Below are 19,445 nucleotides of genomic sequence, written 5' to 3'. Positions count from 1 at the left end.
GCTTTATACATAATATTAAAAATATTAAGTAGTTTTAATCTGGAACTATTAGGTAGCATTTTTAGAAATTTATTAGGAATGTTATCATGACCTGGGGTTGAATTGATTTTTATTTTTTGAATTGCTTCGTTTAGATCATCAATTGAAAAGTCAACATCCAGGTGTTCGTTGTATGCCTTTGTGCTTAATATTGTTGGTGAGTCTAAGTGAATTATTGAGAATCGTTGGTAGAAATTTTTCCAAGTGTCAAAGTCAATGATTGATGAATTTTCGCTTATGCTAGGTTTAAATCGATATTTTCTTACTGTAGTCCAAAATAATTTGTTGTCTTTGTTATGTTTAATTAAGTTTAATTCAAGCTTCTTGAAGTAATTTTTCTTTTTTGTCTTAATTAGGTTGTTATAAGCTCGTTTAGCATCTTTATAGTTGTTAAAATTGATGTCGTTAGAGTTTAATCTGAATATTTTTAGTTTAGTCTTTTTTTCCATTCTCTTTTTATAACAATCAAAGTCAAACCAGCCCTGTCTAAATCCATAGTTAAGTTTTCTTTTACCATTATTCTGAACAATGTAGTCGTTCATTATATTAATCATTAACCTGTATAAATCTTCGCTATTGTTTTCTATTACTGTCGCGATGTTGCCAAATCGGTTTTCAATTTCTTTAGAATACCTGCAAATTTTGTATTGTACATGTTGTTTTTTGGATGGTAATTTGTTAGAGTTTTTTGTCGAGAATAATAGAAGTTTTACCATTGTGGGGAAATGATCAGAGATATCAAAGTTAATAACGTTAAAGTCCATGCAGCAATTTAATAATAATTCCGAACAAATCGTTAAGTCAATAGTTGATTTTCCTGTATGTGTTAAACAAGTAAATTCTGCTGGTATATCAGTTTCAATGCGACCATTAATTATATACATTTTAAGATTCGTTATTATTTCTATTAATTTTTGCCCCAGTCTGTTTAGGTGTTTATCTTTCGAGTAGCGAATATTTTGTATTAATGGATTAGTACCTTTATATTTGGAGTCCATTCTGTTGGCTATTCTTGCATTGAAATCACCCAATATTCTGGAGTAAGGAGTCATGTAATGCCAGGTCTCGATGTGTTTAGATATTTCATTCAAAGTTGTTATATCGTCTGGTGGAATATAAGCAAGTAATAAATTTATTAGATTATTTTTGATATTTGCAAGCATAGGTTTATTGATTTGAATAAGAAGCAAAATGAAATTCTTAGATTTTTTTGTTTGTAGTATTTTACAGACACCTTTTTTTAATAGTAAACAGAGGCCTCCGCTTGGACGGCCTGGGCCAATAGGTTTATTTGCCATTACTGATTCGATTATAAATTTCTCGAAAAATTTTGACTTGTAGACCAATTCTGAGGTTAACCAGGTTTCAGTGATAGCCAAGATGTCTGGTTCATATTTAGATGTAAAAGCATCAATTTGAGGTATTTTATGTTTGAGGCCCTGACTATTCCAATTAATAACAATAAGGCATTGGTTGTTAGAATGAGATTTGCGAACTCGAAATTTGTCTTGTTTGTTAATTTGTCATTTAGTTGTATCTGTTCTTGACGATGGAAGAAAAGTGTCGGCCTGTACCAGTTTTCCAGTGGTTAAATTATAGGTCAGCTTTTCATGGTTGATTAGTAAAACATCATTTCGCAGTTTAACCTGAGAATATTGTTTACGTAATTCATAAAAAGTTGGTAATAAGAATTTCTGTCTAGCTCTTGAATTATTAGTTAAGTCCGGTGATATTTGTAAATTATTCCATTCTTCTAACAAATTTTGTTGTTTTTTCCGTATAATCGTAGTAAAAATACGGTCTCTAATTTGTTTATTGCTGAGAGTGATTCTTAATGTTATGTTGGGTGTTTTAGACAATTGAATTATCTCTAGTATATCCTCTTGAGCTATGTTTTGTAGATTTAAGAGAGAAGTAATAAAATTATGTATTTCTGCTCTTGAAGTGGTTTTATGGTTTGGGTAATTATACATGATAATATTATTATAGCGATGTTCGTTAATTAATGAGTCCATTTTGAATTGAATACAATCATTGTTAGTTTGTAACTTATCTACCTGTTGTTTTAAATTTGTTATTTGTTCCTCCATTTTTATCTGATGATCCTTCGTTTCACGGATATTTTCGTGAATAATTTCTAGATCTTGTTTTATCTTAACCATTTGTCTAAAGAGTTTGTTGTTAGCAGAATTAATCAGTTCCGATATTTTGTTCCATAACTCTGAAGTAGAGGTGTCTGGAAGGTTGTCCGGTTTAGTAGAAGGATAATAGTCAGACTTGGTAGACTCACCTGAAATGTTATTTACACTTATTTGCGATGAGTTTAAGTTGGAATTCATTTCGTCGCTAGGTTCTTCATGAAAGTTTTTTTCAGAGTTGAAGTTAAAGTCCATTATCGTCCTAGAATTTGACAGAAGAGGTTGGTTCTTCTTGGTATTCGGCTTGGCACGGTTTATTGGAGGTCTTCCCCGCTTAGGTGGAGAGCGTTGCATGTTTGTTAATGATGTAATTATTGAAGTATTAATCTTAGTAAGTTACAAATTTACACTTATAACGTTAGTAGAAAGTCAAAAACGGTTGTATCTTAGGCTTAGTATGGATGACCAGGAGCACAAGAAAAAATGCCAGCAGCCTCGACGGTTGAACACGCCCCCTCATAATGACTAAAATAATTAAAATTTAACATTTAAATCATTGTTACGATTGATAATAACTGATTCTGATTGCATTTTTTTCAGCCATGTTGAGATTGATAGTATGAAAAGAACAAAAAAGACTATTTACCTGAAGATGATGATGATAACTGAATTATAATAAGCCAAGATTTTATAATGTATTTTAACTTATATGTTTTGGGACTTAACTGATTGATAGCATTGTATGTAATTAAAATAAGCAGTCTACTATATTAAATAATATTAAATAATAATAGGTTTCATATTACTTAGTATTCAAAATTTCTCAGTTTTTCTTTAATAATTCATAGAAATACTATGTCTGCTGACTAGCTTCTTATCCCTTTTCATTAATTAGTTCTCAATTACTGCTATATTCCAGTTATTTTAGGGATTATTACACACAGACTTGAGACCATTATTTTAGTATAAAACTATCCAATATAATATACAGCATTTAACCCTGACATCTAAAATGCATTTTGGCAGTTTTTGCTGTGCCCCCTTCAGTTAGATTTCTTATTTGAGTTTTGTACAATACATCCAGATTTGAAATTCTTCTTTAACATTTATTATAATAGTATATTCCATCCTAGTAAATTACTACAATGTTACTATTGTAGAGATGCAGCTAAGCATGTTGCTGTGGGGTTCGGGGGCGTTATTATTTATATTACGCACGTTTTGGATAGGGTCCTGCCATCAGGTGTGTTTTACCGGACACACCGCCGATTGAGACGAAATAAATGATTAAGGCAGTGGTTTCCAACCTGTGGGGCGCGCCCCCCTAGGGAGGCGCGAGACTGTTGCAAGGGGGGCATGCAGCTGTTTTCAAAATACCATTTTCGAATACAAACCAAAAAAGTCGAATAGGTGTCCAAAAAATGAATCAGCAAAATAGGTATACGTAATCCACAATCCTCACCGCGAATTTTTCGGGTACAAATGCTAAAACATCCATCCATACTCTTGCTGGAACGAGAACATCTCGCTTTCGCGTTTGGAGCCGAGCGCACTTTGAGTATTTATGAAATTAGATTGTTAGAAAAATTAACGGGGGCGCAGGTACAAAAAGGTGGAAACCACTGGATTAAGGCGTGAGGGTAAGAGTCACTCCAAAGTCCAGGAATGAGCCTCTCAAGAGGAAGAATACAGAGCCAGATATAATCAATTAAAGGAAATTTAAAAGAAAAAATGAAAGTTCAGAAACAAAGTTATCAAATCCGATTTTTGGAAATTTGCCTATCTTTATCTATACAACGAGGGGGTACCTAATGGGGGGGTATTTGAACTGCGCGACTCACAACATACCAGGTAAATAAGATGTTTTCTCTCATCTGTTCAGACAGTCGGTCAGTCTCTTGATCTTATTTCACTCTCTCTCTTGCTCGTACTGCTCTGGTACTGTCTGGACTGGACTGCACTCTCTGGCTGCTTAGGTCCTGTGTCTGTCTGACCACCTCTGGTCTACTCTCTTGTCTGTTGTCCTGAGTGTTTTTTGTCGGGCTGGAGCTCTCTTTTTAAATACTTCCAGCATGAGAAGGTTCGTCATCTGGTGATGATTTATTGGTGGTGTCATTACGGGCAATGATTTATTGGCGGTGTCGTCATCATAGCCGAGACGATTGTTTTATTTTGTTATTTGGTAATGACATCAAACTTTTGTAGAGTCATCATTGAGTTGATGTGACTCATCTTTGTTTTGTGGCAGTTCTCATCATTATTCATTGATTGCTTTGACTAAGTTCTTCATTTAATGTGTAAACATTGTAGAAGTCCGAAAGGTGGGGAGTACGATGTTTCCCATTTTTATGTTTTTAATCCTTTATAAATTAGTTTAATTACTTAATTGCTTCTTCCTCTTTTCCTTGGCATGTTGTGAGATATGGATAATAAACCGTTTTATTCTAATTTGTTTATTTAAATCATTTTAAGTTGATATTAAAAATTTGGAAAAGGGGGAGTCCCTAGATCAGTAAAATAGGCAAATTTCCTCTTACAACTTCAGTTGTTGTTTAAGATACAGTTAAAGTTCTAACAAAGTTCACGTGAATACATAATTAGCAAAAAAAGTAAAAATAAGTGATTAAGCAAAAATTATTACAAATGTCGTAAATAGTACGACATTTACGACATACCTCGATGTTCACAAATGCTAACATCGAGGTATTTTTGGAGGGGGGAAATGGTGGTCTTCACATTGCTTTGCCTAAATCCTACACTAACAAAGTAACCAGATGTCTCAAATTAGGTGACACAGACCCACTTTTTAATATGCTGTCTTGATTTTTAAACTGTGAAAAATGTCATATTCATTGCATAAATTTTAATTCAAAAATGAATAGTATTGTATACATGTTATAATATAAAACTTTTAATCTTCAATTTGTAGCAAGAGTAGCCAATTGGCAATTTATTGTCCAGTCTGACACCACTGTCTGTCGGACAACATTGGATATGTATCGTGTACCATCATGCAAGTGATGATTTTTGCTAATTATCTGAATTAAAAATTAAATCCTTTAATTATATTCAATTTTGATAAGAATAGCAAAATTTTAACAACTGCTTAATTCTTGGTAAGTCAAATATAATATAATGGAATGAATTGTGTGACTCGTAAAACACCAAGGCACTTAGCCCAACATCTCACTTTTTACATTTCATGATCTGGTTGGTCACTTTACAATAACACATCTTATATCTGTACAATTATTTATTAATTTTAATCATCATTTAAACTTAATTGTTAGACATGAGCAGTGTGCACTATGCACCTGCAATTGATATAATTTACTATATGATAATTGTGCTGTGTTTATGGATTATAGTTTAAACAATAATATTGATGATGTGCTGCATAAAAAAACTATTGTATATATTCAATACAAATGGTAAATCCTATCAACATTCCTTCCATAGCTCTTATTTCCTGGTCCAAATAAAATATATATTAAAACCTGTGTAAACTACAATCTTAAGGTACTGAATATTTTTTTCTGGTTTGGAAGGTTTCCATTTTGAACAGGTTCTTTTCTAACATAGAAAATTACTCCATTCTGAAGAATATTTTTCCATTTAGACTGGTTTCTTTTTTATTCAGGCTCCATTTTGAACAGGTTTCAGTATAATTCAGGTAAGTATTTTAACTTTAACATAACCAGAAAAAAGAAGTACTTATAAAACCCAGAATCAGACAAAGTTAAAAAGAAAGATTTTATTTAGAAAAAGCTTAGAAACTTTAGAAAATTTTCTTACCATTAAATATATAATAGGTAATCAGTTAATTAGAAATTTTAAAATGTATGAATAATGAAATATCTTTAAGAAATTTACAGAATTTTAAATTATGATATTTCAGGTTTAGGTCTATATTTTATTTCTTACAAGTCAATTTTTATTTATTATAGTGTGTCAACATGGTATCTGAAATTGGTGAAATGCGTTATGCTCATAGTGAAGGGCATACAGATTTATGTTTTGATGATGATGGAAGGTATTATCAAAACTTTGTATTGATTATTTGGTACTCTCTGGTTAACGGGACGTCAGTCATTTTTATTACTATTTTTATGAAATCAATACTTTATTTTGTAATTTATACATATTGAAATAATTATTTATATAATAATATAAATACAAAGAAACAATTTCTATGAAATAAGAGAATTTCAAAAGAAAACATTATGCAAACATTTGCTGTATCAAACAGATGACATAAACTTGGCTGTCATTTAATATTGCTGTAAACATTTCGTTTTTGGAATGTTGTCTGTGCCACATAAATTCTATTAGATATGAATCTAAATGGTTAAACGAAGTTCCACAATGAACTTTATTCCTCCATTTCTCAATCCCCACAACCTTTCTATATTTTGAGTATAGCAGTCTGTATTAGAGTCTACAAAGTTATACTTATGGTTTACTTGAAAATAGTCATATCTGGCTTCTACAAACTCACAAACTCATTTTTTTTATAAGCTTTCCAACAGTCAGAATATATTATGCTTCCTTCTTTATTTCCTTCTTTATGCTTTCTTATTTTGTGTTTCCTTCATCAATGTTTTGGCAGAACAATCACGTACTAAAAAACACTCTTTGGTATCCCATCGTAAACCCACTGCTGTGGAAGAACGTGTCCCACAGCAGTGGATTTACGACAGAAGCCCACTGCTATGAGGTTACCATTATATTTTCTGTGTGTATATAGACTCTCATCTATCTCCACTATTTTGTTTTCACCACAATTTTTACATTAGGGTGACAGATTAAAGAGTTTGCACATACCTGCCACATAAAGTTGTTCCAATCTACAGTTGTGCTGGGATTGATTCCTAACTGCATTTGGCAGAAATCTCTGGAGGTTAGTTCCAAACACCATAGGTATATGAACTGTACGGCATTCAAAAAAGAAATACATGATCCTTCAAACCAGTTCTGACTTCTAACACTCATTTTTTCACTACAGGATTGGGTATGGCATCTCCATTTTGGGGCTTTTGAGGAGCTACAATACAATTTAATTTTATGATTTCTTGCACAGTATCTTACACTATGCAAAATTCCTTTTTCTTGAAAAAAAAAAAAAGATTCATTCCTTCATCATTTGATAGTTTCCAAAGTGTAAAATCCATTATCAGTTGAAAACAGAAAAGCAAATCAAAGAGATTTACTAAGCACATTCAACACAACTATGCAGTTTCCTACTCTGAGTTACTTAACACCTATCCATAAACATAATTTGATTGCATGATGCAAATATGAGTTGCAGTACTATGCAGAGTAAGATGATGATAAATTAAAAATGCTGATTTCAATTTTATTAATTTTCTACTTCAAAATCAAAAAGAAAATAACATTAATTAACAAGTTATGCATAAAATAAACAAGATGTGAAAATTTTCACTTCTACAATTACACTAACATTAAAATATGCTAATCCTTTAGGATATCAAACATGTATTAACAGTCATTGTTTAAATACATAATCAATTTTTATGCAATCTTTGGAAAAAGTGTAACTATTCAATCTAATTAACTATATATATCTTTTAATGTAAAATAAAGAAAAAATTAGGATGTAAATGCAAATCGGATTTCATTGATTGACTGGCATCCCATTAACCAAAGAGTACTGATTATTTTTATAAATATGAAATAGATATAATGAATTTGTATTAATTGCTTTATTATTCTGATATATTTTTAATGAAAATTTTCTATTTATTCTACATGGATTGTCCAGAAAGTAAGGCATCAAGTTATTTTATTGGGCTGCAATTTGAAAAAATTGTAGATCTATAAATTTCTACTGTTGTCCATCTGTTCATCTATCTTTTCTTATCTCAAGAACAGAATTAGATAGATGAAATCTGAGACCAGGTATGGAAACCTTAAGATCAGGAGGCCCCGATTAACTATATACAAACTTCTGATGCAAACCGGAAGTCATGTTTCAGTTCAAAAATTTTCCCTGAAAGGTGTTAAATAGATGACCGGCATGATTTTATTGTAAAAAAAAAAATGATATACAGGGGCAAGCCACTACTGATTTGAGGTGGAGAACATATATTTTAAATGAAATAAATTAAAAATATGATTAGAAATTGCAGTCCAGTATTGTGATGATGTTACAATAAATAATTGCCCATGTTTAATTATCACTTCATAATAGATATTGTTTGTAATTGCTTTTATGTATATTTTAGCAAAATTATGATATGAACATGGAGAAATTAACATGGAATCAAGAATCAAATGTTATAGCTAATATATTAAATGTGTATGTGTATGTATGTAAGCATGTATATATATATATATATACCGTATTTTACGGACTATAAGACGCACTTTTTTTCGAAAAATTGCCTCCAAAATTCAGGTGCATCTTATAGTCCGTAAAATACGGTATATATACATATACATACATATGTATGTATGTATGTATGTATGTAATTAATTTTTTAATGCAAACTGACTGACAAATTTGTTGATTTTTATTATTATAAAGATTGTAATTTGTTTCTCATTATAGTTTTAGAAATTAACAGCTATGTTTGCTGAATTTATCATGAATCTAGAAAATATCGTGTAGTTATAATTTTATATACCATATTTACTCGCATATAAGACAAGGTTTTTATCCATTTTTCACTGCTTCAGAAACTTAGGTTGTCTTATATGCACGAGCAAAGGATTCTTTTCATTTTTCTATCATTTTTGTAAACTGTGTATTTTCATTTTTTACCTGATTCTCACCTTCTAGTGTTTAAAAACAAAAGTATTTATCTGGGTCGTTTGAATCGTTCTTGTGTATTATCAGGAGTAAAGATGAATAGCAATAGGAAAAGCGAAGCTTTTGAATTGAATTCCAAAATTACATGGGATCCTGATATAAGTTTTAATTCATTCCCACGTGAAAACAGGTGATTATTTGGAAATTAGAATTCAAAGAAACTCATAAGTGTAACTGACTGTTAAGAATTGACAAAAAAGGTTCTGGATTGTCTAGCTTTACATGAACAAATTATGTTGTTGATTTTACAAGATTTTTCCTTGAAGTTTAAAATGCCAGTAATTTTTGTGGGATGATGTGTGCATTTGCGTGCATTTGATATTTTGTTATTAAATGAAATAAAATTAGAATTGTATTAATAAATCTAATTTTCTTTATTTTGATCTCGTCCTATATGTGACACCTATAAAGTCACACCTCGTCCTATATGTGAGGTCATCTTATATTCAAGTAAATACAGTATTATTCATATTTCAGTAAATAAAAGTCATAGTTTATATATAGTTAGTTATTAACTAATTATTAATACATTAATTGAAGTTTGATAAATTTAAAGAATAAAAATTTAAACAGATTGTCAGATAATCAAATTTTTCAAGTTTTTAAAAATTATTTTAATAAATGCTTTATACTTTATCATTAACTATATTAATAAAATTTGTAATTATACATTTTAGATATATTTTTACTTGTGGTACTGATGGAGATATTAGAATTTGGGATGGTTTTCAAGATGATAATCCAACTACTCATCATACTGGTGATTATTGTCATGCTGTTTCATTTAAGGTATATTTATTAAATCTATGATAAATTGCAGTCATTGTTCTTAACTTATATTTATTACTTGCATTCTCAAAATAATTGATCATGAAATAATTACCTTGTGTATTTGTATGTACATTTGAAAATTTTAAAAACTTTTGTGTTTTCTGAACGAAAAAGAAATATGATTTTATGAATTTTATAAAATTTCATAATTGTAATGAATATTGTAGATTTTTTCGTTAAACAAACACATAGTCTATTGATATTGAATATATTCTAAACAAAATTTGATTTCTGTTTGTAACCAAATTAAATATTTTATTTAAATTTGTCAATAAATACAACTAATAAAGGGCTTAGATTGTAAAATAGTCTATTAAAAAGATAAAAATACTAAAATTTTAGTTTGAATAAAGGTATCAAATTATGTTACAAATAATTACTATTTAAAATTTTAAACTGTTTAATAAATAAAGCAAAAATTAAAATTTTTAAATCATTTAAGATTTAAAAATAAGATTTAAATTATGATTTTCAGAAGCAACATACTCTGCTTGCTTAAACAACTGCAATGTAACTCAAGCCTAACTGTTACTAATAAATAATGTAATTGACATAATTCAGTATGCAAGAACCATAAATTAAAATCATATTTGAATTCATGTTTTTAATGATAACTTTGAATTTTGAAATATTGAAAAAATCTTTCTGAACAAAGAAATTGAGTAAGAAGATGCTTGAATATTGTGGGGTTTGGGGCTGTTAAGATTTCCTCGGGGCAATTTTAGAACATCCCATCCCTGCCACCAGTTGTGGAGTTCGGGGCTGTTAAGATTTATATTACACACGTTTTGGGTAGGGTCCTGCCACCAGGTGTGTTTTACCAGACACACTGCTGATTGAGACAAAATAAATTATTAAGGCACGAGGGTAAGAGTCACTCCGAATTCCAGGAATGAGCCTCTCAGGAGGAAGAATGCAGAGTCAGATATAATCAATTAAAGGGAATTTATTAGCAAAAAAAAAAAAAAATGAAAGTTCAGAAACAAAGTTATCAAATCCGATTTTTGGAAATTTGCCTATTTTTATCTATACAATGAGGGGATATCTAACAGGGGGTATTCAAACTACGTGACTCACAACATACCAGGTAAACAAGATGTTTTCTCTTGTCTGTTCAGACAGTCTCTTGATCCTGTTTCACTCTCTCTCTTTCTCTGTCTTTCTATATGTTTTTCTCTTTCTGTCTCTCTGGTTCTCCTCTGTCCTGATTCTGTCTGACCGCCTCTGGTCTACTCTCTCTTTCTCTGGTTCGTCTTGTCTCTCTGTTTTGTCTGCCTCTTGATTGGGCAGGAGCTCTCTTTTTAAACACTTCCAGCATGAGAAGGTTTGTCATCCAGTGATGATTTATTGGTAGTGTCATCATCGGGTGACGATTTATTGGCAGTGTCATCATCGTAGCTGAGACGATTGTTTTATTTTGTTATTTGGTAATGACATTGAACTTTAGTAGAGTCATCATCGAGTTGATGTGACTCATCTTTGTTTTGTGACAGTTCTCATCATTATTCATTGCTTGCTTTGACTAAGTTCTTTGTTTAATGTGTAAACATTGTAGAAGTCTGAGCCTCGTCATGACACTTGGTGCCATGAAAAGGGCGGGGAGTACAATGTTTCCCATTTTTATATTTTTAATCCTTTATAAATTAATTTAATTACTTAATTGCTTCTTTCTCTTTTCCTTGGCATGTTGTGAGATTTCTGATAGTTGGATAATAAACCGTTTTATTCAAATTCGTTTATTTAAATCATTTTAAGTCGATATTAAAATTTGGAAAAGGGGGAGTCCCTAGATTGGTAAAATAGGCAAATTTCCTCTTACAACTTCGGTTGTTGTTTAAGATACAGTTAAAGTTCTAACAAAGTTCAACTGAATACATAATTATCAAAAAAAAGTTAAAATAAAGTGATTAAGCAAAAATTATTACAAATGTCGTAAATAACAGTTCACAAATGCTTACATCGAGGTATTTTGGGGGGAGGGAAATGGTGGTCTTCACAATATCAAACAGATGTTACAAGAAGAAAAATCAGTAATAAACTTTCAGAAGACAGTGGACTTGATTTAAATAAAAAAATCACAATATTATGAATGTTTTTAGCAAGTTTGATGATTATTTATGAAGAGAATGTCCCATTCAAATTCAGTATAAAATAGACATAGTTAATTATAATTTAAATTGATAATTATTTTGTTTTAATTATAATTGATTAATAACTTCACATCACTTTAAATGTTTTTATTCATTATTATTATTATTATTATTATTACATTTTGCTCTAACATCATAATTATTTTGTCTTATATATTAAAATATGTTATATGTTTTTTTGCAAATTTAAACTATCTTAATTTAAATTAAATTATTAATATTTGAATTTCTTTTAAAAAATTTAATAAACTTCATCAATTTATTATGAAGTTATTATAGTCTTTTTGTTCAAAAATAAAAACTAATACAGAATAATAATCATTCTATATTTTTAGGCTGGAAAATTATATGTTGCAAATGATGCAAATGCAATTCAAGTTTATAGTTTTCCAAGTATGAATCCAGATGGTATTATTACAAGATTTACATCTCAAATAAACAGTATATGTTGTAGCAACAATGGAAAAATTCTTTTAGCTGGAGCAGGGTATGCATATGTATACAAGAATTAAAATTGTTATGAAAACTATATACAGATATACAGTGGGTGATTGGTTAACGAACAGTTTGGACAGTGAACAAATCAGATAACGAACACTTTCACAAAAGATTTTTATGTTCAGACAACGAACACTTCACAGAACAAACAGAAAAAGAAGTGACATAAAATAGTGAATATCGATAAGTCTCCCCTTGTCTCCAGGTGAGAATTCTAAACCTTTCGGAGCTCTAAAGACGTCGACATCAATGCTCAACCCAATACTGATCCGATGGTATTCCTCCTAATTTTGAAACTCTCCCTTGTAATTCCAGCTTTTTGTTTACCTTTCTGACAAATAATGTTTTATAGTCTTCACGAGACGGTTGGGTGAGTACTCGTTAAGTTTTGCATCAGTTTTTATTTATGAAAGGTGAAGTTTAACTGTCCCATCAGATATTCATTAACATTTTAATACCAAATTTCGAATTTCATCCAGGCCTTGCATTTAAATAATTTTTTGTGCGCTGGTTGATTTCTGTTCTCTGAATATTTGTAAGTGCTTTTCTGGACTTTTTATTTAAAAAAGAAACTAATAATATTATGAAGCCTAAAAAAAGTGGAGTGTCAAGAACTGTGCTCACCATAGAAACCAAGCAAGAGATAATAGCCAAGGTAGAGAGTGGGCACAAGATGTCTGATGTTGCTAGGCAGTATGGCTTGAACAGGTCTACAGTAGGCACAATCGTAGCTATGGTCTATATCAGTGGTTCCTAACCTTTTCTAGGATGTGGAACACTTCTGTGAGCAATTTTTTTTAGCAGAACACTTCTGTGAGCAATTTTCTTTAGCAGAACACTTCCTTAAGTTAATATGAAATACATGTCATCAGTTATTTTATTAGAATTGAGCAGTTATAACTCAAAATCTCTACTCATATTATTAACACCAGTTTTGAGACAGGGAAAAATATACCTAAATAACTTTAATGGAAAACTTGTGCCTGATGTTTTTTACATATTTCTTCTATGTTGGGACGTATACAAGACAATGCCACCCTTATTTCTTCCTCTAAATTTGTCAGTCTTTCCCTTTTTGTAGATTTTATATTGGTTAATGTGGAAAACCCAAGTTCACATAAATATGAAGTTGAAAAAAATAGTAAAATTTTTATGGGTTTTTTGATATCAGTGGATGTTCTTGTTGGACCGATATCCAGAAGTCATCAAGATTCGTTCCAGCGTGTTTGATTTTCAAGGAGCGGTCAGATGACAAGGATACAAGGATATATCCGTTCTTTCTCTGAGACATTAAATTCAGAATTATTATATAATTCTTTTGAAATAAATGGATTCCTATCCCAGTCATATTTGTCCATGTCGAGAGAAGGAAAATATATTCTTACGCAGTTTTCTAATATTGCTAAATGTTCTGATATCAAGGAAACAATATCGGTATTATCATGTACAGATGGAAACATACTGAGATTACTTTCTTCTACTCTCTTTTTCCAAAGAATGATCTTCTTGTGGAAGCTGATAATTTGTTCGTTGATGTTAAGATGTTTTCGTGTATACCCTGCATAGTAGTATTCACAGTGTTCAAATAATTAAATATGTCCGTTAAATATCCAAGTTTGGCATACCACATATCATTTTTAAGATTTTCTGCAAAGCACATATTTTCTTGTTCGAAGAAAACTATCAATTCTTTTTTCAGTTCCAGTACATGAAAAAGCACCTTTCCTCGAGAAAGCCACCTGATATCTGTATGAAAAATTAACCCTTCATATTTTGCTTCCATTATTGCACCCAGTTTTTAAAAATTCAGGATTTCAACGGTCTCGCCTTTATGTAATTTACCATATTAACAACACTAGTAAGAACATCTTTTAATTCTGCATGTAATGTTTTTGCAATAAGCACTTTCCTATGTAAGAAGCAGTGGTTTATATAAATCTCACTGTTTCATTGCTTTGAAAATGTCACAAATCCCTTGACTAAGCCTGTCATTGATGGAGCTCCATCAGTGCAAATTTCCATGCATTGTTCCCAATTCAAATTCAAACGTTCAAAGTAAGAATTGATAGCATTATGAATGGCTTCTCCAGTCATTCTTTCTAGTAACTCTCTGCAACACAAAAATTTATTGATTATTCTATTTTCTTTAACAAATTGAATGTATCCAAGTACAATGGCTTTTCCACTAATATCTGTTGATTCGTCAATTTGAAGAGCGAAAGATGTATTGTGAAGTTTACTTGCAAGTCTGCTTTCAAATGTCACATGCCATATTAATTATTCTTCTGTGAATCGTATTATTTGAGACTGGTATTTTCATTACTTCTTTTTTCCCATCTTCTCCAAACATAATACTGGCGATTTCGCAACATGCTGGTAAAATGAGTGACTCGGCTATGGTATGTGGTTTTTGTTTCATAGCTACTAATCCTGCTAGGGTAACATTAACCAAAAACTATAATGACTAGCGACCTCTTGTTTCAAAAACGTTCTGTTTCTGACACAAGATATCTCTGGTCCACCGGTCAAGGTCAGCATGCCGCTACTCTAGATCAGAACTGCCCTAGATATATCGGGAATAACACGAGACAGGAACTAATTAAAAAGTACAATAAATATGTGGAAGTAATGTGTTGTTTTGTTTATATTTGCTAATGCACGGAAAAGGCCTTTTTGTTTGAAAAACTCTTTTTAGATAACTTTTTAGTGGGCTTTAATTGAAAAGAATTAAAAATAAAAAAATATATTGTAAAAAGTTTTTTAAGAGAAAGTCCTGCCAGGGGACAAGAGAAGAAAAAACAAAAAAGAGAGAGGGTACTATAATTGCTTTTTTTTAGAAGAGGAGAAAAGATGGTGGCCTAATTGTTGTAATTGTTATAATTAAATTTTATTCAGTTTTTATCATTGCCTTTATCTTATTCGAAACATTAGTACATTCTATAAGTACAAGATGTATATATATATTGAAGTTTATGAAAATTTTATGATTTTAATTTTTTGATATTCGGCGGCTCGAATATGATTGTACACTTTCTGATTTGTGACTAAATCTGCGGAACACTTGGGAGATGGTTACGGAATACCGGTTGGGAACCACTGGTCTATATCAAAATTCTCAAGTAGCTAAAGGAGTAATGAAAATCACATCTGAGAAATAGAGCATTGAAGAGCTCATAATGGAACCTGAAACTGATCCGATGACAGAAGAATACCAAGAAACTTAGCGAGATGTGTTTTCTTTTGAAAAAGATGATGATGAAAGAGGATTAATGCCGATATCTGCTACTAAAGATCTTTTGAAGTGAAAGGATGTCGGAACAACGGTCATCTAAATGGCATCCAAACCAGAATGAGGTTAATAGGATTGGAGATCTCTACAATTACAATGCTTTAATTACTTTCAAAAAATCTTGAAGAAGAGAGAGAAGCACTTGACATTAGACAGATTCTTTAACCCCCACAAATGGAAAAAACATGACTAATAAAAATGCAAGACTGTGTATGTATATATATATATATCTATATATATATATGTATGTATGTATTTTATTATTACATATAAATGAACATAGTAAGAAAGTATATATTTTTTTATTTTTTGGAGTCTCCAGAACGAATTAATCAAATTTCCAAAAAACCTATGGTAAATTGATAATCAGTTAACGAACAATTAGGACAGCGAACAAAGTCTTGGAACGGATTATGTTTGTTAACCGATCACCCACTGTATATAATTTTGATCCTACAAGCTAGCAGTTGCTGAATTTAATGTATTAACTTATATACTTTGACATATCCTTTTTAAAGTTGTTTTAATTTTATATAATTCATGCAAATAATATTTTAAGCTTTCAGAAGGTCATTCAAGATATTTTTTTATAAATTAGTCTTTAATCATTCTTCAATTATATTCTTTTTGAATCTTTGAGAAATTTATTATAATAGAAAGGATTAAAACTATTATATGATTTTGATTTCTATTAATTTTTTTCTTTTAGGGATTTCATAATTAAAGCTGTAGATACAACTAATAGTGCACAAAATATATTTGAAGGACATGAAGCACCTATTTTAAGTGTTGCTTTTGATCCACAAGAATATTATATAGTAAGTAATTTGTTTGTATATTTTGTACAAAATAATCTGAATTTTATCTTTAAAACTATAATTATTTAATTAAATAATTTTAATGATTATTATGTGAGCCACAGATTTTGTCAAATTAACCAGTTACATTGAAAAGATGTTTATATACAAATGAAAAGTCTTCCTTTCTAAAATTATAAAATGCACATAGAAACTCAATTTTTTGTAAAAAATTTTATATTGAGAAACATTTTAAAGTTTTTATAGTAATTTCATTTTAACATTTTGGGGACATAAAGGATTTCTAAGAAGAATTTAGAATTCTCTGAAAATTTTGTTTTGAGCTGCCGTTAAATAAAATAATTTTTATGTATAAATTTCAATGGAAATAGTAAAATATTTTTGGAAAAATACACATTTTTATTATTAAGACTATTTTATTTATTAGCTGTATAATAAATGATGAAAAAAATGTTTATATATATGATTAACTTTATAAAGGTGTAAAAAGAGGCTTAAAAATGGCCATATAAATTTTTTATATTTGTAATTTTTATTCTGAAATTATCATGGCTATTTTATCCAAGTTTTCAGTTATCCAAGCTAGCATTGGTCCACATTACCTATCTTAATCCCATTTATGGAATGTCATGTGGTACATGTCTCCAGAAAAAATTATTAAAGCTTTTTAACTTATAGAAAAGTAACATTAGTTTATGTATCTTATGAAAATCTTTTGTCAGCCGATACAGTTTTCTGAAGGTGATACATATGTATCATTATATGTGTCACATCCAGAAAACTTTACTAAGATTTCTATTTCATTTATTATTACTGATAAATGAAACAGAAATCTTTCTTTAAAGTTTTCTAGTATTATTGTTTTTTCCATATATCCTGTCCCTCACTGCATATCCTTTCCAATGATTGGAATCACCTCCTTACACATACAAAATTCAGGATCTATACAGTTTCTTTCAGGCACCTATCAAACAATTAAAGAACACACTATATGGGAGCCAGTACTGTTGATAGAATGCTTGGGACATGTTTGGAGAAACAAAGCATTGATCAATCCAAAACTGAGCTTACCAGGCTTACACTTCTTGAGCTATATGCCTGTCTGGAATGATGTGTAATGTTTACTTTTCACTAGAGATGAGAATAGAATGTTTTTCTGGGAGTCTTTCTTTATTTATAGATTGCAGCCAATGAATTCTCCCATTTTAACCTTTCCAGAATGTTGGCTGCATATTTGCAAGCATTTTTATACACTAGGCATGGCCAGACATGCAGCACTTTATAAATTAATTTTATTGTTTGTGTTGTTATTATTTATTTTTATTTATATTTATGTACTTTTATATAATAATTTGTCACTTTGTCTCTTATTTATTATAACTACAGTTCAAAAAAGTATAACATTACAGAAATTGTGTTAGTTTCTATGACATTTATGAATAAAGGGAGGGAAATATGCTAATTTCTATATGTCACATGATGCTCACTTAAATAAAGTGTATTTTGTTCTAAATAATAGAGGTTGTAAATATGAATAAATCAAAAAACATTTTGCTAGATATGAAAAACCAGTTAGTTGCACTACAGAATGAAGGTAAAACTCTTGCTGAAATTGATAAAATAGTAAAGATTTCACAATGTATAGTAATAGTAATACTCAAAGAGAATACAAACAAAAGGCACTTCAAAATCAAAAAGAAGAAATTGTTTAAGTTTGATGTTTCAACTGAAGGCAGCCTATGGAAGTGGGTCTAAAACATTTTTGGTTGATTAAATATAATACTGGAGTTAAATAAGGTGTACTGCTTCTTTCAAAAAGAAGAAACTGTGGAAGAAAAAGATGTGTTACTGAAAGAGACTGCAAATGCTGAAAGCAGTTTTGAAGAACTTCGATTCTATATCAGAACTGCAAAGAAAGTGGTCAGTAACAGATATGAATGTTTCTAGTTAACAACATAGCAATGTTTACAAAATACAGGATATGAATCACAAATTCCAAGCTTACATTAAATAACCTTCAGAAAAAACGACATTTCCTTTGTGCTAAAGAAAGGGAAAGTTGGAGTATATAAGATTGGAAGAAAATAGTCTTCAGTGATAATATAAAATGTGTTTCATTTGGCAATAATGGAATGCATTTGATAACAAGCTTGTAAACCATACAGTCCTAGCTTCTAAAAAATCTGCTAAGTATCCAGTAAGTGTGATGGTATAGAAATGTGAGAGCCTGGACTTTACAAAAAATTTGTGGGTGAAAAATTAAAATTTTTCTGAAATTTATTTGTGGTAAAATTTTCCCAGTGAAAAAATATTTAATTGTCAGAGGATATAATTGTATCTTTCACTGGAGTCACTTTCTTTCCCTGGTAACTAATTGAATGTGTCACCAGGAAGCTAACAACAAAAATCACTATTGGATGGAGAAATCAACATTACCAAAAATGGGCAGGAGAAGAGAGGGGAGGATCCCCAAATAAAAGGAAATATCCAATCACGATATGAGAATTCATCTGCATTGAGAGTTTGTTCATCTTCAAAGTTTGTCACTCATCTCAGATACATCACCCATCCTGCTGATTCTAACAAGTTATCCTATTAATCGTACTCGATTGCTATCAATGCTCCAATTTGACTCATTGAACAATCCTGATCATGAATGAACAATCCTCCAAATCATCAGTTTGTTGAAAATTATCTTGTAAGATTTATAATTAATATAGCCATTTCCAGCGCGATAATTTCGGCTTTGGTTGGTGGTAGCTTTATCAATTTGTTGATTTTCTGATTTAACGAAAAAATCGACCTCCTCGATTTTCGCAAGGTATTTATCTACCTGTGAACAATTGTGAA

At 30.3% G+C, this 19,445-nt stretch overlaps 1 protein-coding gene across 1 annotated transcript in view; it reads left to right on the top strand.

Moving 5' to 3' along the window:
• Positions 1-6,088: 6,088 nt before the first annotated feature.
• Positions 6,089-19,445, top strand: part of Ctf4 (Chromosome transmission fidelity 4) — a 74,034-nt gene continuing 60,677 nt past the window's right edge. The window contains exons 1-4 of the mRNA XM_067276872.1: positions 6,089-6,210; positions 9,687-9,798; positions 12,326-12,477; positions 16,487-16,595. Of these exons, the coding sequence (XP_067132973.1) occupies positions 6,134-6,210; positions 9,687-9,798; positions 12,326-12,477; positions 16,487-16,595 (450 nt within the window). The 5' untranslated portion in view covers positions 6,089-6,133. The remainder of the gene's footprint in view (positions 6,211-9,686; positions 9,799-12,325; positions 12,478-16,486; positions 16,596-19,445) is intronic.

Source organism: Centruroides vittatus, unplaced genomic scaffold, assembly GCF_030686945.1.
Source record: "Centruroides vittatus isolate TY-2023 unplaced genomic scaffold, ASM3068694v2 contig_717, whole genome shotgun sequence".
In the NCBI taxonomy this organism is placed as follows: Eukaryota; Metazoa; Arthropoda; class Arachnida; order Scorpiones; family Buthidae; genus Centruroides; species Centruroides vittatus.
This window is presented reverse-complemented; position numbering and strand designations above follow the sequence as displayed.